This window comes from Akebia trifoliata, chromosome 15 (genome assembly GCF_017979445.1).
Source record: "Akebia trifoliata isolate Shusen 1 chromosome 15, ASM1797944v1, whole genome shotgun sequence".
Lineage (NCBI taxonomy): Eukaryota > Viridiplantae > Streptophyta > Magnoliopsida > Ranunculales > Lardizabalaceae > Akebia > Akebia trifoliata.
In genome coordinates this window covers 26231233-26254997 of record NC_141389.1, presented here as the reverse complement: position 1 = coordinate 26254997, position 23765 = coordinate 26231233, and the positions used below count along the sequence as shown (strand labels likewise).

At 33.1% G+C, this 23765-nt stretch overlaps 2 protein-coding genes across 4 annotated transcripts; one reads left to right on the top strand and one right to left on the bottom strand.

Moving 5' to 3' along the window:
* SCPL51 (serine carboxypeptidase-like 51) lies at positions 1-5621 on the bottom strand. Its single transcript, XM_086425895.1, has 13 exons — positions 5385-5621; positions 5191-5285; positions 4832-4939; positions 4481-4721; positions 4084-4127; positions 3928-3995; positions 3717-3822; positions 3442-3641; positions 3270-3339; positions 2487-2537; positions 2111-2163; positions 1875-2013; positions 1-342 (listed from the first exon to the last, which is right to left on the bottom strand). Exons 1-13 carry the CDS (start codon positions 5527-5529, stop codon positions 268-270), a joined length of 1395 nt encoding a protein of 464 aa, XP_086282021.1. The 5' UTR covers positions 5530-5621; the 3' UTR covers positions 1-267.
* Positions 5622-16159: 10538 nt separating this feature from the next.
* LOC147384850 (protein RGF1 INDUCIBLE TRANSCRIPTION FACTOR 1-like) lies at positions 16160-18313 on the top strand. 3 transcript variants are annotated; one of them, XM_086426653.1, is made up of 5 exons: positions 16182-16200; positions 16346-16497; positions 16586-16765; positions 16880-17095; positions 17900-18313. In XM_086426653.1, the coding sequence occupies exons 2-5, from the start codon at positions 16495-16497 to the stop codon at positions 18107-18109; spliced, it is 609 nt and encodes a 202-aa protein (XP_086282779.1). In that variant the 5' UTR covers positions 16182-16200; positions 16346-16494; the 3' UTR covers positions 18110-18313. The 3 variants fall into 3 exon arrangements, with proteins under 3 accessions (XP_086282780.1, XP_086282778.1, XP_086282779.1); XM_086426654.1 differs by having other exon boundaries at positions 16160-16497; positions 16583-16765; XM_086426652.1 differs by having other exon boundaries at positions 16161-16497.
* Positions 18314-23765: the final 5452 nt, after the last annotated feature.

Sequence of the window (23765 nt, the reverse complement as noted above, 5' to 3'; positions counted from 1 at the left end):
TTAATCATTAAAAATAAAATAAATTAAACTAGAGTCACACAGCTATTTCAATGGACAATAATATTTTTAAAAAAAATGCGAAATACATAAACTTCTGTTCATCTGCGTGTGCAATAGGATTAACATCCACCTGAGGAGGACACTAAGGTTTTCTCCCCATTTCCTGTTCGGTCCTCTCTTCTATATCACTGCTTTTATTTTTTCGTGTTAAAATTTCGCCTTGTAATCTTCAATAATTACTATTTGAGGACTTGTCCTTCTTTATTATTAAAAAGAAGAAATTGGAGACCGTGTGATGTCACCTATCATCTTCAATGCGACACAGGGCTGATCAACGGGTACCTGCGCAATATCAGTATCAGATCACTTTCTAAATCTGAAATTTACCAACTACGTCTGTAATGCAGCAAAATCTCTGAACACAGTACTTCCAACAAAAATAAACCCAATTAAATATATAAAAACTATACGCGGACACGTGTATTTTCCAGAAAGGCTGTCGACAATAAGACTTGGGTCCACGTCTCTGACTGTCGAGGAAATAATGTGGTATATCCCGTATTATTTTAATAAAAGTAATACAAAGGTACACACTGTCGATTTAGGGATGAAACCATCAAGGAGAGATAAAATAAGAGAGTTTCTACTGCCAGACCAACTTTTACTAAAAGCACCCCAAGAAATTACTTCTATTGGTGTCAAAGGAGTGCTTTAGTTAAAATACTACTGAAGCATCACATCAAGGAAAAAGGAGATGATGAATCACCCACGTGATGTAAAAACAAATTGATGAACAATAAGACAATACAAGCTGTTAGATCATTATTACTCAATAGTTATATTATATTAACTTACCAACGGTGGTACAGTATCTCAAATAAATCTAAAGACTTAAAAGCTTCCTAACCTCAATAATTGTTTAAAAAAAGGATCCATTGGCTGTCAATGGATCGGGTTTCGGATAAGCTTGATACCAAATTGGTACCGATCCAATGAGAAATAGATCCAGACCTGATTGGATCATTATTTTAAGATCCAAACCCAATATGTCTTTTTACTATTTATAAACTTTTAAAAAAGAATCGTTATAAAATGGCACCAATTTGAAAGTTTAACTAATAGAGGTTTTGATTTTGTATGTTCGAGAGCCACCATCTTATTAAATGGCTGCCATGCTTCCAACACTTTCCTATACTCATTGTTGATATCATTGATTACGATGATTGTAGAGGGTAATAATGGTACATTATCTAAATCGTGCATGTGTCCTAGTGGAGTTAAGTGGTACATGAAACGAGCTAGTAAAACCAATCCTGTCTAATAGTAGGTCAGACGGTCAGACCGAGTTAATAATGTCTGATCTGACTGGTGGGGCAAGACAGTATAAGGAGAAATCAGATCTACGTAGCAAGATAGGCCTAATTCGAATATCTATATAATTTTGGATCACGCATATCAAGTCCGGAGATCTCGGAAGAGATTTCTTAGAAATCCTCAACTCAATCTCAGATATCCCAATTCCGTTTAAGATCCTTACAATCAAGGGATTTACCGTGATCACATCCTGATTAAAGGGGAAACCCTAATTGAAAGGGAGAACCTATAAATAGGAGAATCAACAAAGACAAGGGGATCTTTTTTTTGTCAAGAGAACAAGAATTGAAACTATTATTTTTCTAGAATACTATTTTTCTCTACAACTCTAACTTGGGCATCTGAGGATCATTGGTAGGTACCACATCAGTGCTTACAAGAGGGACTGAGAAGCTACTTCGGATCAGTAGGACAAAGTCGATCAAGGTAAAACTCGATTCCGCATCTACAATAACGATGATGATGATGATGTGAGATGATAATGGTCATGGGTAACTTACAAAATGGCCAGCTCCAAGGATCCAATAGAAATTTAGATTCTTATATGACTTGACGAATCCTCTTGTGAATTTAGTTTCATCCTCCTTGCAGTAAAGAGGAGTTCTCTTTAAGTTTGTGAAATTTTGGAGACCTGACCACCTAAATAAATAATAAAAGATTATATTATAAATCTTACATCAAAAGATTTGTTGAAAATGAAGAAAAAAAAATTAAGAGAAAAAGAGGAAAATTTTACTTTAGTTTCTCAACCCATGCTTCAGTCCCCTTAGTTGCACATATGAGATCAAGCTACAATAACCAAGAAAACATCATTTCTAAGATGTAAAACGAAAAACAAAGAAGACCCACAACCAAATCACTGTTTAATCGCGATCAATGAAACTAAATTGTGATTAACTTGCTTGAATTAACAGAAAACATAACTTTAGACAAAATTGAAAGAGACCCATGATGATGGTGATGGTGATGGTGGCATAGTCCAAATTAAACTCCAAAGCAAGATACATAAATGGGTGGTCCACCAACCCATTTATTTGCTCTAAAGCTTGTCCTAGTGGGGAAAGATTAATAGTGTGGTGGTGAGTAGTTGAAAGAGACTTAAGAGTGCAAACCTGCCCATTATATACTGTCACATTCACCCCTTTGTTTAAGAGCTCATCAACCTGTACAAAAATTTGAAACAACTCATCTTCATTGTTTTGGTGAAAGACATCAAGAAGCACCGATGCAATCAAGACCAATAAAATTGATAATTATGGAAATGTGACATTGTTTTCGATATAAGCAAAGGGGGTGTTTTATATCATATACAATCTAAACAATAATGCTTATGTCCATAGATGAGATAAGAGAGTGATTCACTAATTCTTAGAACGAAATTACAGCTCGGATTTCTTCTGAAACCTCTGAGACCTAAAAAACCCCAAACCCTAATTTCTTTGTTTCACTCTCTCATAACACTAAAACAGGTTACAATCACATATGATCAAGTGTTCAATTTGTCATTGGTGATCAATCACCAACTAGATTCAAGACATCTATCACAATAATCTTTATAATCAAGTCGAGCGATTGGTCCACACTATAACCTATGTGCATGGTTTTAAATCTTGTCCAAGACCGAGACAACTCGTCGTATATCCTCCACCAACGAGACAGATAGACAAGTCAAACATATCGGACGAGATTTAAAACCATGGTTGTTCATTTTTGTCATTGTTGAACGAAAAGACTCAAACGCATCAGAAAACTCGTCCAAGATGACTTCAAAACCATGCCCATGAGTGTCTTTACAAATAATTTGGGCTTTGGGCTTCTAGTTGAGCATCGTCAACATATTTACAAGTTATCTTCCTAAATTTTTTTGCATTTTTTATGATGATAAACATTATTACCTCATTGATCCTTGGCTTCATGAAATCACCTTCAAGAGCTGTGAACACGTAGTCCGACTGTCCTCCCCATCTACAACAAGAGACCCAATAATAGACAAAAAAAAATTATCATTTGTATAATAAACCACGAACAAATTAAAAAAGAAAATTGTGTCAATATTGAACAACTCACGTTACATTTTTCGGGATAATCTTGAGCTTCTCTTTAATGGGACCATTCATCAAGCCATCAAGACCACCTTCACCACCAGGGGAAGATTTTATGGAATCAAGATATCTTGAGTATTTCTTTATCATTATTCCTTTTGAGAGCTCCATGGCTGTCATGGAAACCGGATCCATTCCCGAATCCAATAGAAAATTATAGAAATCCTGCAATATAAATTTAAGAAAACTTTAAAACTGCCATTGAATCTTGGTGAGAAAAGATAAGGAAATTAAGAGTACCACAGAATTACTGTTCACGCTAATCAAACTCTCGAGTTCACTCCATGAATCCGTCGCATCTTCATATTGCCCATCCTCAAGTTGTTTCTTAATCTGTTCGGCTACACTGTTTTGTGAAATCGGGTTTGTTAGATAACTCAAATTACCAAAATTAAATTTCTCTTTCCCTTAATTTGTTCATAAAAAAAATTAAAAATATATATATTTTGACCTATTCGACTTGATCACTCCATTGTCGTCGAGCCGCGATAAATCTTTGAGTAGAGGACCCCATGAGAACTGCATTTCTTAGAATTCAAGTCAATTAAATTGACTAAAATATGAGAATTATATAACGAGAACACTTAATTTCAAGACTAATACTCACCACAAAATCTTCAGGAGAAATCCAACTATCTCCCAAAGCAATTCCTATCCCCAAAATAGAAACAAAGTACAAAATTATTATAAAAGAAGAAATCCAATTCAAACTACTTGCATTACATTGAAGAGAAGCCGAATCGGGTTTTGTTCAATCAACCATTTATTATTGAATTTGAACAGAAAAAGAACAAAACTTCTTAGATTACCAAAGAACAGAATTATTCAAAAAACACTAAATTTATTAAGAAAGACTATGAGAGTAACCCAATTATGATCAAATCCAATTCAATCTACTCGCATTATGTTGGATTAAATTTATTGGAATAGAACCCAAATCAGGTTTCGTTCAATCAACCATTTATTATTGAATTTGAAAAAAAAAACAAAACTTGTTAGATTACCTCCAAGTTTAAGCTTCAACTCTCCGGCTTCGATCGCTTTTAGAGCAGATAATCCAAGAGTAACAGCATATTTACCCCCATAAGACTCTGCAACAATGTAAAGTGGACTCTTTTGAAGGGTCTCATTCCTATTGAAAATCTCCTTCAACAAGGTAGTTAAATCAGTTGCAGCTTCTACATCAGTTTTCACAAATTCTTTCTTGTCTTCGACGAAACTATATCCTGTTCCAACTGGATTATCCTAAATTACAACCAAAAAAATTAAATATAAATCTCACTTTTTTCAATCATAATTCATGCTTAAACTCAACCCAAAAAAAAAAAAAAACTAAGCTTTGTTGGATGAATTACCACAAACAAGAGATCTGCTTTTCGCAACCAGGTTGAACTTCGAGGTTTCAAATTAGTATCCAATGGTCCAACTTCTTCAAAATTTCCAATCCCAACTCCTGAAGCACCCTATTTTCTCAACCAAAATAAAAATCAGATTAATGGGTTTCTCATAAATCTCCATTTAATTTGAAAATATCTCAACCCAAAACAATTTAAAAAATAAATAAATAAATCAGATTAATGGGTTTCTCATAAATCTTCATGTAATTTGAAAATTTCTCAACCAAAAATAAAAATGCAAAAATAAAAAATAAAAACAGATTAATGGGTTTATTATAAATCTTCATTTAAGTTGGAAAAAATAAAATTAAACTCACGGGTCCACCCTGCAACCACAGAACAATTGGCCAGGGATTTGAAGAATCCTCGTCTCTGTACGGGCTTCTATAAAGCCACCAGAACATATGGGCTTCTACAAAAATAGAGAAAAAAACAACAATGTCATTAAAAATTTCTATCAAAGAAAACCAATAAAACAAACAAATTATCATTTTTAAAGTATTTGGCTTACTGGGTCGAACTTCAACATAACCCCATTGTTCAGATCCGTCTTGGGTACCAGCTGCAATGGTAAAGACTCCTCCTCCTCCATTAAAGAGAGGAAGTAAGACCAGAAGAGAGAGAAGAAGCAGAACAAGAAGAGAGAGTTTCTCCATTTGAGAGACAAAAGTTTAAGAAAGAAATCGAATAATAAATAAAGGAAAGAAATGATGAAGAGAAATCCTTATTTGGGTCTGTCTGTAACAGAAAAAACAAAAAGGGGTAGAAAGTTTGAAGCTTTTTAGGAAAATCTGGATGAGATTGAGATTACTGTGATTTTCACCCTTTAAGGAAAAGATATCTATTTGGTTTATTTTTAGTGGGCTTTCGCCAGATTTTTACTTTTTTTTAAATATTTGATTTTGAGTTTTACGTGTAATATACAAATATAATAAGTATTAATTAATGATAAATACGGAAAAAAAGGATAAGAGATTGGAGGTTTCAATGAGTGAAGATTGCGTAAGTTAGTTGGGTTGCAGTAAAGAAGGAGTCTTGGGGCCACCTTTCTCTTTCTCTCTTTATGGATTGGAGTCTGGACCATAGTTTTCAAACTCGTCGAGACGACTCATTTGGATTTCGAGGTGAATCGGTCCGAGTTACATACAAAAGTTTTGTTTGGTGGAACTATTTTGAAGTATTTATAACTTAATATATTTAATTTGAGCCGAGTATGAAAAGTGATCTTCAGAATCTGGAATGAATCCTAATCTGATTTCGTGATCTTATTTATATGATTGTGATATTTTACAAAACATATAAATAAATAAAATAAAAAATACGACAAAGAAAGATTTTGCATGACTTGATTTTAGTTAAATATGGAACAATTACTGTTATAATTAGAATCAAACGTAGCATCAGCTTTTAAAAGTAGATTTGTGAGACAATGGAATCCTAAAATAGTAACCAAATGCTCTCTAAATTTGGTGTTTCTTGAAATTCCTTTGAGCACCAAATGAACTAAAAATAAATGCTCTAAACCAAATTGCAAGATTTGATAAATGAAAGAGTTGGTGATGAAATGACTTTCCCACGTGGCATATTCAAAATCCTTTTTTGACATGGCATATGTGTTAGAACCATATTTTTTTTTTTGCTTCGGGATACTCATATGCACAAATATGTGTAATTGTGTATCACAAGGATATTATCCTCATAAAAAATCAGTCCATTTCAAAACTGTTAACTCATATAGGATAAAAACATTGGTATATGGTGTCGTCGCTCTTACTAAGAACTACCCTTTTAACGCGGGCAAAGAAAAAAACCATGCTACACCACTATCTTGACAAGGAGCCATTCATTTTTCTCGAGTGTGTAATATTTGTATCTCGAGGAAATGCATATATGGTTCTATACACACCACCAAGTCGATACATTACTGGGGATTATGTTGTAGGAAGTCAATGTAGCATTTATTCTTAAGGATTCCCTCGGGTTGTTAACGGAACAAGTTAGAATTAGGAGGATTTGGGAGTTTGGGATCAATCTAATAAGGATCAGGCCGGCCCCAAAATCAACCCAATAAGAATTAGATTGGGTCTTTTCAAAAAATTTAATCAAATCTCAATACTATGATCGAAATCCAATTCGATAACAATTGGGTCCTAATCAAATCAATTTTATGTACAAAATATAAATAAAATTTATATAATTTGCCATATTTCTTTGGATCAACTCCATTTTCTTTGAATCCTAACATGAATAGCTGAGAGAAAGTCTCAAATGACACTAATTTGGAGTGTAAGTAATTGCATATCGTATATTACCAATTGCACTCCATCACTTAAAAATTGTCCCTTACATTCCATTTATACAGTTGCACTCCATAAAAGAAAAAGATTGCACTCCATGTTATTTTCTTCTTCTTCTTCCACTTATTAGTAACGTTAATCTCTTTAATTACCTCTCTTAAAAGAATTGCAAAATAGTAAGAAAAATATTTGAGCAGGTGCGAGATAACTTAGTTGATAAAGTCTTTGAGTGATGATACTAGAGACCTAGGTTCAAATCCCATCAGTACTGAGTTACTGCACTCATTGATATATATATATATATATATATATATATCCGAAGATACACAAATCGACTCACATCTGGACAAACCATGTTAGCTGTTGGATATGCACCAGATCTGCGGTTCAAATCATAAACAAACAAAGTTTTCATATTTGCAACTACCTCCCTGTAAATCAGAAAATGAGTTCTTCCTTCTCGTTATTCCTCTTCTTCTCTTTACTATCAAAAATGAACTCATCTCTTTGATTCACTCTCTTCCCCCAAAAATGAAGACAAATTGATTCGATTCACTTTCTTCCTCTTGACGAAGACAAATCACTCTCATTATTCCTCTTCTTCTGTCTGCTAACGAAAATGAACCCAGAAAATCAGATCTCTTCAATTCACTTTCCTCCCTCAAAAAATAAAGACAAATCGTTTTGATTCACTCTCATCTCTCTCTCTCTCTCTCTCTCTCTCTCTCTAACGGAGACATAATCTCTATTTTGTTTTGAATTTTAAGGATTAAGGGATGTGATACTAAATAGATTATTTTTAAAGGGGGTAGAATAAAAAATATATGAAAAGCAGATTTCAATCTCATTCGTTGATTTTCGTTTAATCCAACGTTCCAAATCAATTGTAGAGATATGAGTAGAGAAAAATGTACACGCGACTCATATATATATATATATGGGAAATGTTCAGCACCCTAAGTTTTACCACACATTTTAACAAACGTTTTTTGTCCTACATGGGTTAGAAGTTTTGGAATGAGCTGATTTTTGGTGAGGATGATCTCTATGATTAGAAGATCATCCTCCCCAAAAATCAGCCCATTCCGAAATGTTTAGCCTCATGTTTACACGTTGAAAAATTGTGGACCGTCCATTTTTTGTAAATCAATTTTGATGGGGTTAGAAGTTTTGGAATGAGCCGATTTTTGGTGAGGATGATCTCCTCACCATAGAGATCATCCTCACCAAAAATCAGCTCATTCCGAAACTTCTAACCCATGTAAGACAAAACGCGTTTGTTAAAGTGTGTGGTAAAACTAAGGGTGGCGAACGGGACCCTATATATATATATATATATATGGGAAATGTTCAGCACTCTAAGTTTTACCACACACTTTAACAAACGTTTTTTGTCCTACATGGGTTAGAAGTTTTGGAATGGGCTGATTTTTGGTGAGGATGATCTCTATGATTAGAAGATCATCCTCCCCAAAAATCAGCCCATTCCGAAATGTTTAGCCCCATGTTTACACTTTGAAAAATCGTGGACTGTCCATTTTTTGTAAATCATTTTTGATGGGGTTAGAAGTTTTGGAATGAGCTGATTTTTGGTGAGGATGATCTCCTCACCATAGAGATCATCCTCACCAAAAATCAGCCCATTCCGAAACTTCTAACCCATGTAAGACAAAACGCGTTTGTTAAAGTGTGTGGTAAAACTAAGGGTGGCGAACGGGACCATATATATATATATATATATATATATATATATATTATATATATATATATATATATATATATATTTCAAAGAACCTTTACAATAATCCCTAAAAATTATATAGTGGAGCCATGTTACAAGTGGCAATTGAGGACTTTTCTCTGTATCTGATGTGTGTATTTTGAGAACCAATCATAAATCTCCTTTTTGAAATTGTCCTGATGACCTTAGAGAAATACTTTTATTTTTATTTTTGACTTTTTCTTCAGCTGAAAAGGTCAAGAGATCTTATCAGGCTTTCAGACTTCAAGTCGTCTTCTTTTTATTTTTATCTATTTTTTATTTATCAAAAGTTCAGACACGTTAAATGCACCACGGGCACATATTAAATATTTTACTATACTTTTTCTCTATGATATATAAATATTATATGGGCCTGATTGGTCACTCATAGCTGTCCATAATATTCTTAAATAATTTTTATTTACTAACAAATCAGGAATAATAATAATAATGCATCTTGGATAGGACATAAAATAGATCGGAATAAAATAAAATAAAATGGAATTCACCGGGTTTTGATCCTTGATAAAGATCTGAATAAAAAATGGGTCGGATATGATTTAGTATTTTCTGGCCTAAGTCGAAGTTTTATCTTAATTCAATATAAAAAATTCGAATCTAAATATGGATATACTCAAACCCGGTCCATTTTATGTCATAATCTTAACAAATGAGATCCTGGACGATAATGTTCATGCGGTATCAAATCTCCCTTCTTGAATCATGTATCATCTTCTTGACGGGTTATGGCCTGAAATACAAACAGACGATCGATCTTACAAATATTTTGTCGAAGGTCAGGACATTAAATGTTAATATTAGTAAACGATCCTCACGACACACAATTACCATCGGTGTCCTTCAAGAAATCATGTTTTCTTGTATTTGGCCCCACTAATAAATGGCTCACATGAATAGAAATGGATTTAATCAAATTACAAAAATACCACCTTTCGTGTCTCACAATTACATGCACTGCCCCTTCAGAAAGTCTTATGTGCAACTAGTTGAGTCAAGGGTCAAATCGGATCATATTCATTGTTTCATGGGGTTTCGAAGACTTGACCTACATCTTCTTAAGCCATTGTAGAATCCCAATATGCAAGGCATCGAAATGGTAAAAATAAAAAATAAAAATTCATAGACAAAATTAGTACTATCCCTTCTTATAAATATGATAATTAGTATTACCTCCCACTTAAAACAAAAATAGCTTCTTCTTAGAAGTAATCACTTTCATTGTTATAGAGTTTATTGGAAAAAAAAAAAAAAAACTCACTTTTAAATTTTGCCTCCAAAAATTGGTTGAGAGGGTTCAAATCCAATTTAAAAATATATGTTGTAGTGATATTTGATAATTTAAATAAATGAACGATATTTTGTTCACTTTTTTCGTAAAATTTAAATTCAATGATGTTGACTTTGTTTGTCCTTAGTTGAAAATTACAACTTACACTTTGCACGAGGTTGGGTTGCGCTTTTAATCATTTTTTTAGGTGAAGTTAATTCTCATTAATTTTTCTAGGGGGGGCACTAATTCCACATCGCCTAGAATTGGGATCACCGCATCACTTGAAAAATCCTCTTTACACTCCATTGGTATGATTGCACTTTAAAAAAAAAAAAAAAAAATCTCTGTTTTCTTTTTTTTTCTGCAAGAGAGAGAGAGAGAGAGGTGCAACTGATGGTAAATAAAAATAAGTTCAAAATAAAAATAGTTATTTTTTAAAGAGTGGATTGCTCGACCACCAATAACTTTAAAGAGGGAATATGTCTCCTCCTAACAAATGGGGCTAATTAATGTTGGCATCTACCTTATATGTGTGTGTCCAACGTTCACTATCAAAGGCCCACAAGGCCTTGAATAGAGGAACAAATCAACCCAACTAACCAATCCTCTTTTTTTTTTTTTTTTAGTCATTCTTTATTGAATTTTATTAGAAAAAAAATAGTGACAAAAGAATCTTATCGATGATGACAAGAATGTAGGATAGGGTTCAAATTTAACAACTTGATTAGGATTTCTCAGTCCTCGTGTCTAACGATGGCGATGATGTCCATCTGTTCAAATCAACTGGCTTGATTAGGGTTTCTTGATCCTTGCATATAACGACGGCGATGATATCTATATGTTTGCAACTAAAAATTTATAATTTCTCTTAAAAAAACATGAGTATTACTCATAAGGTGATAAAAATAAGAAAAGAATAATAAATTTGGCATGATAACTATAATTACAACATAAACATATACATACACACACGTGAACAAATAAGACGAATGTCTTTAAGATAACAAAAATGTGGTTTTAGCCGGATTTTAAATGGAGAAGAAAATTCATTTAGTTGATCCAAAATCTTTAAGATAAAACATCAATGATGATAATAAATAAATAAATCTTGATAACCTGACGCATCCCCTCCCCCCTCTGACATACGCCCCCATCACAGAAAAGTAGATCACTTGCCTTGGACTACACAAGAAAAAAGATTTATGATTTTGCAAATCCCGAGGCAAATGGTCTACGGTTATGTGATGGGGCAGATGTCAGAGGGGTGGGGGACGTCGGAGAATCATTATTCGAATGAAACACGACTAATAAAGATAGAGAGATAGATGTAGAAAATAAAATATTAATATCATTTATGGCATTTAGGGAGATTAGATATGTTATATATGATGCTTTATGGGGGTCATTTTCTTGAATTATTGGAAACCAATCATATACATTGAAAGAAATGTGCACCAATTATATGCTATAGAGACATGAACTCATGATAACTTCAAGAAAAAACAAAAAAGAAAATATTATAGATAAAATTTTACCAAAACGGCCATTACTGAAATTACTAATTCTAAACGAGCTATTCTATTGGCACACCAAATTTTACTTACATCACACCAATCCTTATGAAATAAAGCTGTTTTCTACATAAGATTTGTGTGTTATAAGTAAAAATAAGTGTGCTAATAGAAGCTTTCTATTTAATTTTTTTTTTATTTTATTTCTTTCTTTTAAAGGAAAATAATTTAGTCCACAAAAGTTCACATGGGAGAATCTTTTTGTGGATAGCTCATGCTCACATGTTGGCCCATCCATGACATTTTGGTTCCACAATTATTCCAACCATATTATTATAGAGGACATGTTAAGGTGGCCCAACAACTAAAAACATGCAACATGGCACACTATTTTTTTGGCCCACTTATGCTTTTTTGGTAAATTTTGTTCACCATTTGATGGACCTAAGCAGTACAAACACTGAGATAGACATGAACCGAACTTCGACATATAATCGCAATCGGACCACCAAAGGTCTTAGGCCAATATATTTATATAATATATTAAATGATTCAATTGTTGAAAAGTCCTTCCTCTATTCATGAGATGAGACAAAAGATAGGGAAAATTATTTAAAGGACCCTCACGGAGAGATTTCGTTCTTAATAGTGCATAAGTTTTGGATGATTTCTTAATAGTCCATCTAGTAAACTTTTCTCTTCCTAAACAGCCTCTGGACCTCATCTCTCACATTTCTCACGATTGAATGTCCTAACAGTTCAAAGTCATCGTTTTCATAAATAAAAAAAAATAGATTTTTAGCATTTCAATTGAATTTTGGAGACTTCATTCCATTGGAAAGGATTTAAGAAGGAAGAAGAAATCATTTTCAACGGTTTTTTTTCAAATAATTTGAAAATATATGTAAAATATTAGGATTTTTCACCTTTTTTTCTTCTTAGTTTTTGGATGAAATCAATCAAGAATGGTTCTTTTGGGTTGAAATCATCTAAACAAGTTTATACCTTGATTTTTAACTTCAATATTATTCTGCTTTTTTTTTTTTTTTTTAAAACATAATTTTGCAAGTAAAAAAAAAAGAACATGGCCTTTTATCTGAGATTCACAAGAAAGCTAAAAAAGGTAAAATTGCAAATGTGGCAGTGCAGCATGTAACCATTTTGGTAAAATAAATACCAAAATGGGCATAAGATTCTTTGATAAATATTTTAAAACATGGCTGTTCCAGTAATTTTGTCAAAAAAATGACAGTTTTGGTACTTTCATATTTTTCCTAAATCATGCTTCTTTCTTTTGACTTTCAATTGTGATTTGTACATTATTTGTAGCTTTGTGGTTTTGTCCACATTTATCAATCCAAACATCCGTCTAGTCTGGGAATCTTGAGAGACCAAACAAATTTTGGGGGTCCCTCAACTTCGATCTAATCAAATATTCTTATTAAAATAAAATTAATTTATTTAATTGAATTAATTTCTCAGTTTTAATATAGAGAAATTCCCCATTTTGGCATACTACCCTCTGTTTTGGTGAATATTTGAGATACCCCTCAATTTTCAAATTAATTGCTTGACTATAGTCTTCTTTGAGAGATGAAAAGAAACCCTCATCTTCAATCACTTGTCAAAAACACTTGAATTTTTTCTTTGAGGTCCTCAACCATGGATTTTGATGATAAGGCAACAACATTTTTTTTTTTCTTTTCGCCAAAACTTGGAAGATTATATTGCTTGAGCCAATTATGCGATGCTTATATGGATATAAGTCGATGATTATTTTTTGGTGAAGATATTTTTTAATAATTCTTTAAGAAAAAACAAATTTTTTTTCTTTTTAATTATGATGGGGGTTCCAGACCCTTAATCTTGGCTAGAAAGGCGAGACATCTGACCTCTTAGAGCACCATATCTAACCCAAATCCCCTGAGTACATACAATACCTCACAAACCACACATACCCCAGATAAGTAGGGGTATCACTGTGGGTGGCCAACGAGGGGACTTGAACTCAAGACCTCTCCTGTTTTTCTTGTCAACTAACTTGTGTGGGCAAAAAATAAACATGCATCTTGTGGTACATGGAAATATGTTTTGCCCAAAAATCCTTATTGTTTTCTCTTAGATGAAGCTTTTTTCATCTCTTCAAGTCTTGTACTCACTCCTTTCTGTTATGAACCCACTAATCACACTCCAATAACCAATTCGATTAAGGTTCCTGAAGACTAGTGGGGTCACAGATAGAGATTTGTGTGGCTTTGCTTTTGAAACTTATCATCTTATAGTGATTATTTTCTGATCACATCATTCTTATTTTTATCTTGATCATTTTTACTTGTCAAATTATAATCATCAAACATTAGTTCGTTACATATTTAATTCTATCGAGATTTTCTTCTGCATGTTTGCTTGGATTCCCTTCTTCGGGATGATTACGAGTCTTATCCTTATCTCGATGAAGACCCTATTGCACATTTTTGAAGAAGCCCAAGGTACAACAATTGTCTTCCTGTTGCATACATCCAGACCCAAGCCCAAGAAGCAAGTTGCATGATTTCAAATGATAGAATATAACAAATCAAGTTGTTTTAAGGGTCAGAGTTATAATAACTAATAATTATAATAATAATAATAATAAAAAACTCCACGTGGCAAAAAGGGGGTGTAGAGTCAAGAGTAAAATCATCCAACTGTTGTCATACAAGAATATAGTAGTGCTGGTATAGTGATCACCATGGGCTTAATAATCAGGCCCATGGATGAGTATGAAGTCCACTGATCAAATACGCACATCAGATAGTTAGACTTTACAAGTCACATGGTGGATGGATTATAGGAATACAATTTTGCTATAACCAAATGAGGCTGTTAAGCTGTTAAATGAATAAAAAACAACCACATGTCCTAAAAATAAGTGTTATTCACTACTTAGGATCCATAAAAGATCGCTCCATTAGATGAACGGCTGAGATCGGAGGATATTTCTAGATATATATATATATATATATAGATATATATAGTTAAACAAAATAAGGGTAAATTAATTAACCATATACAAAAATAAAAATAAATTTTTTTGGATGAAAAAAAATCAAGTGTTCCTTGAGATTCGTAATTGGATCTTGATACTTGGTTTGAAAAAAAATCAAGTGTTCCTTGAGATTCGTAGTTGGATCTCGATACTAGGTTTTGACATCTTTGGACACTAAGGCACATTCGTAAAATGCACCCTAACATTCAAATTAGTCACAGAGGTGACCATAATGTTATTTATGATAAAAAATTGCATATATTTTTCTTCCTTTTATTTATTTATTTATTTATTTATTAGTAGAATTGGCTTAGTAATGCCCTCATTCATGCATTAATTTTGCAATATTGCACAATCTTTGCACATGTGAAGGAACCAAAATCATTATAACCCATAATTTAGAATCATTTTAGACTCTCTCCTAGGACCCAAGAACTAGTATTTGTTGACTTCAACTTTGAGTTTAATGGACGGTGGTTTCGAGTCCGACTGTGACATCTATGATATCGAATATTCATCTCAATTGAGGTGATACGTGTCATCATCACGATAAATATGAAAATTCTACTCTCACTGATACGTAAAATGTTATAATTTAAAAGTTATTACATTCTACTTATTTATATTTGTTTAAGTATATTTTATTTTCCTATGAGCCTACATCTACTCGAGGGCATATTAAAAAAAAAATATATATCTATATATATATCCATTTCTATAAATATTAAAAAAAAAATACTTGATTTAGTAATTTTTATAAATGAAAAAATATTTTTCTTATTAACTTAATAAAGATGTTAAGCCTTACTAAACATCGTTTTCCTCAAATGGATTACCACACCAACAATCCAACACCATGGACCTTTAAGTTTTATTGAAAAATTCGAATATAAAAAGAAATCAATTTTTTTTTTATATAGCTTATCCAAGGTTTTGAAAATGAACGGCTGCTATATTCTATCCGTTACGGTATGAAGTATCGGATCATGTTTATGGATGCCACGAGATAAGCCCAACGACCCTTAGTAAGTAAGGGTGAAATCCTTACTTAGTAAGGATAGTCGAACTCTTTATAAAATACACAGTTGTTCTTCCTTTATGGTATTTAAATAGTACAGTAATTATTAAATACGTACTTATAATGCTTAGTAGAAAAATTAAATATCTCCCGACATTGACACTTACGTGAAATACTTCTCGTGACCCAGCCAGCTTTAAGGGCATTTAAGTAAAATAACATATTTGATTATATTCCTGTTTTGATTTGACATCCACGTCGTAGTATTCAACCGTCATAATGTTCCCACGTGGAAGGTTTGCCTACGTGGCAGGAATCGCTTTCATGAACAGCTTCTCTGGTTGAGTATACGTAGTCTTGTTGCCGACCTTAAACCTAAGATTAAGAAGAGACGCAAAGAAGAACCAGAGAGGGAGTAACGTAAGCGCCAAAATCACTTTTCTATCATCCAATCAAACGGTTGTAAAAGCAGATGACCCACCACAATTGTTCTCAACCGTTGGATCACTAATGCTGATCACATTTGTTTATGTTCTTGACTTTGTTGATCAGTTTTGTGTTGCAGATCTATTAGGTGTTCCTCTCTCTCTCTCTAGATTTCCATATATCAGTGAATCCTCCCATCTTCTTAATCAAGAAATATCAACGGTTGTTAATCGAAGACCACCGAGATCATTCTTTCGAGGATTCGTAACCGCTTGATTAACCTCGATAATGGTAATGTTGGTTTACTCATTAATTTATAATTTTTTTTTTTTTTAATAAAAAAAAACATGAATTTTGTATGATTGGTTTGTTCTAGTAGGGTTCAATGTTGGTTCCCAAATGGCTAGAATCACTTCTATCGACAACTTTCTTTTGTGTCTGTGGGATTCACATTGATGCTTCAAGGAGTGAATGTAATATGTATTGTCTTGATTGCAATTGTGATGCATTTTGCTACTATTGTTGTTCATCAAAACACAAGGATCATCGCGTAATTCAAGTGGGTCCACCAATTTTTATTTTTATTTCTTAATTTTTTTATTAAAATTTGAATATGATCTTGATTTTATGTGGTGATTGATGATGTTGTGTTGTGTGGGTCTGATACATGCAGATAAGGAGATCATCATATCATGATGTGGTGAGAGTGGATGAGATTCAAAAGGTTCTTGACATAAGTGGGGTTCAAACTTATGTGATAAATAGTGCTAGAGTTTTGTTCCTTAATGAGAGGCCTCAAACTAAGATGGGCAAAGGGGTTTCTCATATGTGTGAAATATGTGGAAGAAGCCTCTTAGACCCATTTCGTTTTTGCTCATTGGGTTGTAAGGTTAGCCTTTTTCTTTTTTCTTTTTCTATTATTTTCACACATTCACCATTATTATCACACATATATTATATATATCAAGCCAAATTTGATATGACCCGAACCCAATCTAATTATTCTCGGATTAGACTTGCATCCCTAATATTGAGAACTAATAAAATAATCTGCTCAAACAAATTTGTGTGATCTGATTCTTATTGGTTAATTTGGTTCTAGGTCCAATCTAATCCTTACTAAAATCGGACCCAATCCATTGACAATACTATAGTATTTTCCAACTCGAAAATTTTCACTCGGTCTGTACATGGTTGACATGGCAAGGGCATAGAATCATAGATCTTTTTCTTCAGGATACACAAGGACAATATCAACAATTATGTACCTTTTCCACGTTAGTCAAGAGCAGAACAAGTGAAAATTTTCGAGTTATAAAATCATTAACGATTTTAAAATGACAGGTATCAACAATCTTTGTAAAGTGCCATCACCACTACCATCACAATCCATGAAAATTGAAAATTTTGACAAGAAAATTTGACGAGTCAAGGGACATAAATTTTTTATGTTCTCCAGATTTGACGATTTAGAGCCGTCAAATTTCTCCCACCCTTCATTAATTTGATGGTTTCGTCCCGTTGAAAAAAAATTGACAGAGAAAAATTCGACCCCTTAATCTGTCAAATATAGGTCTTTTTTCACGTTGTGTGCTATCATCATCATCAATACAAAATAAATTAGTGTGAATGTTGATTAAATGCAGTTATTTGATTTGGTTTTTTATTATTATTTTTATGTCTATTAAATCAGCTTGTAGGAATAAAGAGGAATGGAGATACAAGCTTTGTCTTAGACACCAAAAATGAAGTAATCCAAAGAGATGAAGGTATATCAAGAAGAATGTCAAGAGAAGGAGAAGAATTGCGTGAAAGCACACAACAAGACATATACCCTCCACCACCTCTTACTACTTCAAGGAGAAGGAAAGGATTTCCTCGTAGGGCACCCTTTGGGCCCTAAAAGTGTCCTAACTCACACTTCACTTCACTTCCTCAAAAACAACACTTTGGATCCTAAACAAGGGTAGGGTTCGTAGAGTTAGGGTAACCCATATATCTCTCTCTCTCTCTTTACGTGATGAAGAAGCAATAATGCTGAATTATTGGTGAGGTTGCAATGTACACGTGTACTTAAATTAATTAAAGTAAGTTGTTGTAAAGTCAATTTGATAGTTTAGTGGGCCCATAAACGACATACAAAGATTATTTAAAGCAACAACAGCTTTTTATTGTTTAATTTATACTTGTAATTGGCAAATCAACATTCTAGGTGAACTTGGGGTGTTCACGAATCAAGATTGTAGGGAATTTGTTTTGAAGGGAAAATATAATTTCTTAAAAAATTATCCATGAGAAAATGAATTTGATAGAAAAATTAATGAATTCTGCCGATTGATTCCTCCAAAAGAAAAATGTCAGAAGGGAGTTAATTTTTAGTTTGCGGGTGGGGGAAATCATTTTCTAACTTGGTGGAATGGAAAATTATCATCCTTCCCATGGTGCTTCAAGAAAAAGTCTACATTTAATTAATTAAAATTTTTGTTTAATATTAAAAAAACAATATATAATAGACTTTACTAATGTACGATTTTCAGGAAAGTTTTTTCTAATTGGAGATTAATGCAATTGAAGGTTTCCAAATTAAATTTTTAGGTATAAAATAAATAATACTTGATTATAAAAAAATATTACTACACATCCCATTTCACTAATTACAAGCAATATTTTGTTAAAAAATCATATTAAGGAAAAATTGCTAAAGGAAAATCTTACAGATCTTTTATTAACATTTGCCAATCTCTTGAACATTTTTGTCAACGTTTTTAAACATGACAATTTTGTTGTGATCATCTTAACTTAAGATAAAAATATTATTTTAAGAATTAAAGTATGTATTCCAACAAACAATCAATAATACAATGTATCAACAATTGATATTGAAAAAATTATTGATATTATGTATGATTATTGAATTAATAAACATATCATTATATACATGTTTGTCAAAATTTGATATTGAAAAAATTATTAATATTGTGTATGTTTATTGATGTAATGCATGGTATTATGTATGTTTGTCAAAAATTTATATTGAGAAAATTTTGATAATAAGGAATGTTGCAGATCTATCAACGTTTTTATTAACCTTTATCAGCATCTTGAGCATTTTTATCAACGTTTCTACACATGTTTATAAACCTTATTCTGCATGTAATCTCATGATAACTTGATTGGGATAATCTTCAATAAAGAAAATGTTACAGAACGATCTATCAAAGTTTTAAATGAAGTTGACATTGAAATTATACCATTTAAATTTTAGAAGAAAATCATAGATTGTATGGAATGAAACTTGTTTTAAAATAAAATATTTTAATAGATGGTTGAAAGGAAGCTTTACTTCACTTTTTTAAATAGATGAAAATCAAAATAAAATTTATTGTCACTTTCAATTCTTTCCTCAAATGCTTGTTAAGATAAACTTGAAGAGTGAAGGAGAAAAAAATCAAAATAATCTTTTTTTTTTCGTACACGAACGAATATTAAAAAAGAAGAATGAGGAAGAAAGGAAGAAGAAGATGATTATAGTGAAGATAACTTGTTGAGGAAGAAAAAAGTTGCCTTTTGAGCCTTGTTCATATCGTACACTAGGTAGACCTATTCATGTCAATCGGTCAGTCTCATGTCAGCCCATGTTCGAAAACAATTTGGTCACATACAAGAAATACAATAATTTTTTGGTAATACAACAAAACTTGTAAGACTTTGGTAATATTCAAAAACTATTGTAACTATTTGGGAATTTACTAGGGGTGCAACTTAATTCGGTTCAAACCGAGAACCGAACCAATCCGTAGAATTTGGATTGGTTTGGTTCGGTTTAAATGGGTGTCGGTTCGGTTTCGGATTTATAAAATAGAGAACCGATGAATTCGGTTCGGTTCTCGGTTCAGATAATATAAAAACCCGGACCAAACCGAAACCGAATAAATATTAATATAAAATAAAATATTATATTTATATTTTAATTTTTAATTTAATTTTTTTACTTTTTTACTTTTTTTACAAAATACCCACGCTTGTCTCTCTCTCTCACTCTTTCTCTATCGTCTCTGACCTCTCGTCTCTGCGACCTGCGGCTGCCACCGGCAGCCAACGGCTCATCTCTCTCTCTCTCTCTCTCTCTCTCTCTCTCTCTCTCTCTATATATATATATATATATACGTCTGCGACGGTGCGACCAGCGGCAGCGACGGTGCGTCTCTCTCTCTCTCTCTATCTGCGTCTGCAACGCAGTGCGATCTGCTGCTGCATCTGCGATTGCGACGGTGCGATCTGCGTCTGCGGCTGCGACGGTGCGAACTGCTTCTGCGACTGCGACGGTGCGTCCCCCCCTCTCTCTCTCTCTCTGAGAAATGAGGGAGTTTTAAGTTTTTAACTCTTCCTTGGCAACCCATGGAACCGAACCGAACCAAACCGAAATAAGGTCGGTTTGGATTGGTTCGGTTTTAGAATAATTCGGTTCGGTTTTGGTTCTCAAATAAGGGAACCGATCTTGGTCGGTTCGGTTCTGATTTTGTTCTAAACCGAACCAACCCGAACCGAGTTGCACCCCTAGAATTTACCCATTAATCTTTCCTTAAATAAATTATTTTCTATTATTAGATACTATAAGTTTTGGTCGATAACTTTTTAAATATTTTCTTGGTCACTCACCAATTTTCCTTATTAACAACCATTTTTGGGACATTTTGAAGGGCTTAATTTTTACTGACGTAAACTTTGTAGTATTCCAATCAATCACTTGAAAATAACAAACTCCTTAATTTTTATATTTTGTTTGTTTTTTTTTTAATTTTTTACAATGACTTGCAAGTGTACTTAGATTGCTTGATCGTTCCTTCGGACCTTCGCCTCCTCTTTCCTCATTAGCATCTTGTCATCCATCCATCCACAATGGTAACAAGATATAACATTCCATGTTGCAGACAACATGTTATTTGCCCTCCAACTCTTTCAATTATCTTGAGAGTGCATGGGTACTTCACTGCGTCAAAACAGTAAAAATTCTGCATTACTGTAGCGCTAAACTCGGCGGCCCTGACCCATGTTTATATTTTGTTGGCCCAAAGCCCACGTTTTGGCCCTTAAAAAAATTCGGCAGGCTTAGCCCACCGAGTTTTTCCCATCATTTTAACCAGGCTTAGCCCATCGAGTTTTTCCCATCATTTTAACCATACGCACCGATGCCTCATAAACTGTATTAGTCGACTCGATCTCTCCTCTCACTGTATTGATCTCTCTCTCTCTCTCTCTCTCTCATCTATTCAAGTTGTTAGGAGTTGGGATTCGATTGATCAACTTCTTCGACATAGAGTCATCTTCTCAATCTCGTCGTCATCTATGCCTTCCCAGAACTGAAGCTAAAATTGAAGAACTGAAGCTTAAATCCTTGACCTTCTCTTCTCAGCCAATTATTTTCAAAGCTCAAATTATCGATCTCTTCAAAAATCCTAAGAACTCAAGCTCGTTCTCATCAGCCGCATCGAACAAGACACTTCAGATCGCAAAAACCTTAAAAACGCATCAAATCGTGGATCTCAAGAACCCTAAGGTGCTTTAGTCGAACACCCTAAGAACTGAGCTCTCATATGAGGTTTTCTTTTGCTTAAATATTTTTTAGGTTTCTTAATTTTTTCCTAATTTATTATTTCGTTTCAATTTTATCTCCTATTGTTAGATTTATCTCTTTTTTGTTGAGTGTCATAGAGTCAATTGGATTTGAATTGGATTCATCAATTTAAATAGAAAATTGAATTTGAACTCCTAAAGAAATTCAAGGTTTCGTTCAATAACTGCCAAGAATTCATTAGAAATAATAATTTACAAATGAAAATTAGAAAACAAAAGAAATCTGCTAAAGAAGAAAAGAGCAATTGCAGTAGCATTGCTATTGATGTGGAATACACTTGAAAGAGGGAAAAAGAAGTGTGATGAGCTAGGCCATATCATATATCATAGCATGTAAAAGCAAATAACAAGTACATAGTGGTTAGATCATTATATTTGGCATACATTCCTCTTTGCTTCCACCAACAAAACAGAACAAAGTGTGACAAAAAACAATAGGGCTAACAGAACAAAATGTTCCCAATTATAACATTTAACCCTTTGAAACTATGTGATGCTTGATGGTTTTAGAATAAAAACAACACACGGGTAACAAAACAAGTAGAACAGAAAAATTATCATTCTGATTAATTTTAATCTATATCTTTTATGTTGATTTCGCAAATGTTCCCATGACATGTTCTTCGATAGTCTTTTGGAGTAGTTAGTTGGTTGGCTCAACTACTTAAATGTAAATAGTGCAACTGCATATCAAATTGAAGCACATCATTCCATTGTTCATGGGAAGGAACCTTGTAGTCTAACTAAATATCACTAGATCCATCTTGTGTCAGTATGTATAACACAAACAAGCAACTTTGAGTATTGTAGAAAGTACTTTAGAAGCTTCATGTTTTTTGTATCTTACAAAAGGGTGGAAACTCAACTGGCTAGGTAATTTTCCTTTTATGCAGCTTGGAGTTGGGTTTTACTATATATCTAGTTGCAGACTATGTGGAGGTCATTAGCAAACATAATGATGTAAAACAGTATGGTTCCTATATCCGTTCAATTTCTCAAGAGATGTAGTTTGTTTTTAATGGATGTTACTTGACATAGATGTTAGTTTTGGCTCAAGAGTTCAGAAGTAAAATATATAGAGAAAATTTTACCCCATGTATGTAAATTACTCTCCACCATTGCCTACGACTCCTCTATCACCAGAACCTTAAATTTTTTCAGGCAAATTGCCCGCACATGCCTACCTATCCTTATGAATTACATGTATAAACATATAATCATGCCTTGATGTGTGTGTGTTCTGTTTTTCTTCAAATATCATCATCATTCTCTAGAGTGATCAGAGTGGGTAGAATGATCAAAGTTAGTCGATCCAGGATGCCCCCAACATTTTTCCCGTGAACATGTCCCTATACACATATTATAATATATAAGTTTCATTATATTTAACTCAAAAGTTTTTAAAAATATAAGGAAGAAATATATGAAAAGCCAAAAAAAAAAAAAAAACATTTTTTTACACACCATGAAACAGAACTGACCTCCTTGACTTCACTATTCTGTTCATAGGGTGTAATGAGTTTCTTTTGTTTTCCAGTTTAGTTTGCTAAGATTTGGAATTTTGTTCTAAGGTGTATTTGCTAGGTTATATCTTACATGATCTGTAAAAGATAATGTATGTCTGACATAGATCGCTTTCTTGTAGTGCCTCGGTCTTTCACTCCTGGAATAGCTGCATTCTATGAAGGATACTGTGCTAATAAAGGAATCAAAATTATTAAGGGAACTGTAGCTGTAGGGTTTGATTCCGATGCAAATGGAGAGGTTAGTTTCTCAGCATCCAAGCAATTTATATTAACGTTCAATTTTGTTTACAGTGTTTTTCATAAATAAGTGTTGCTACATTTCAGGTAAAGGCAGTGAAACTGAAGGATGGGAGAGTGTTGGATGCTGACATTGTTGTTGTTGGTGTTGGTGGTTGACCA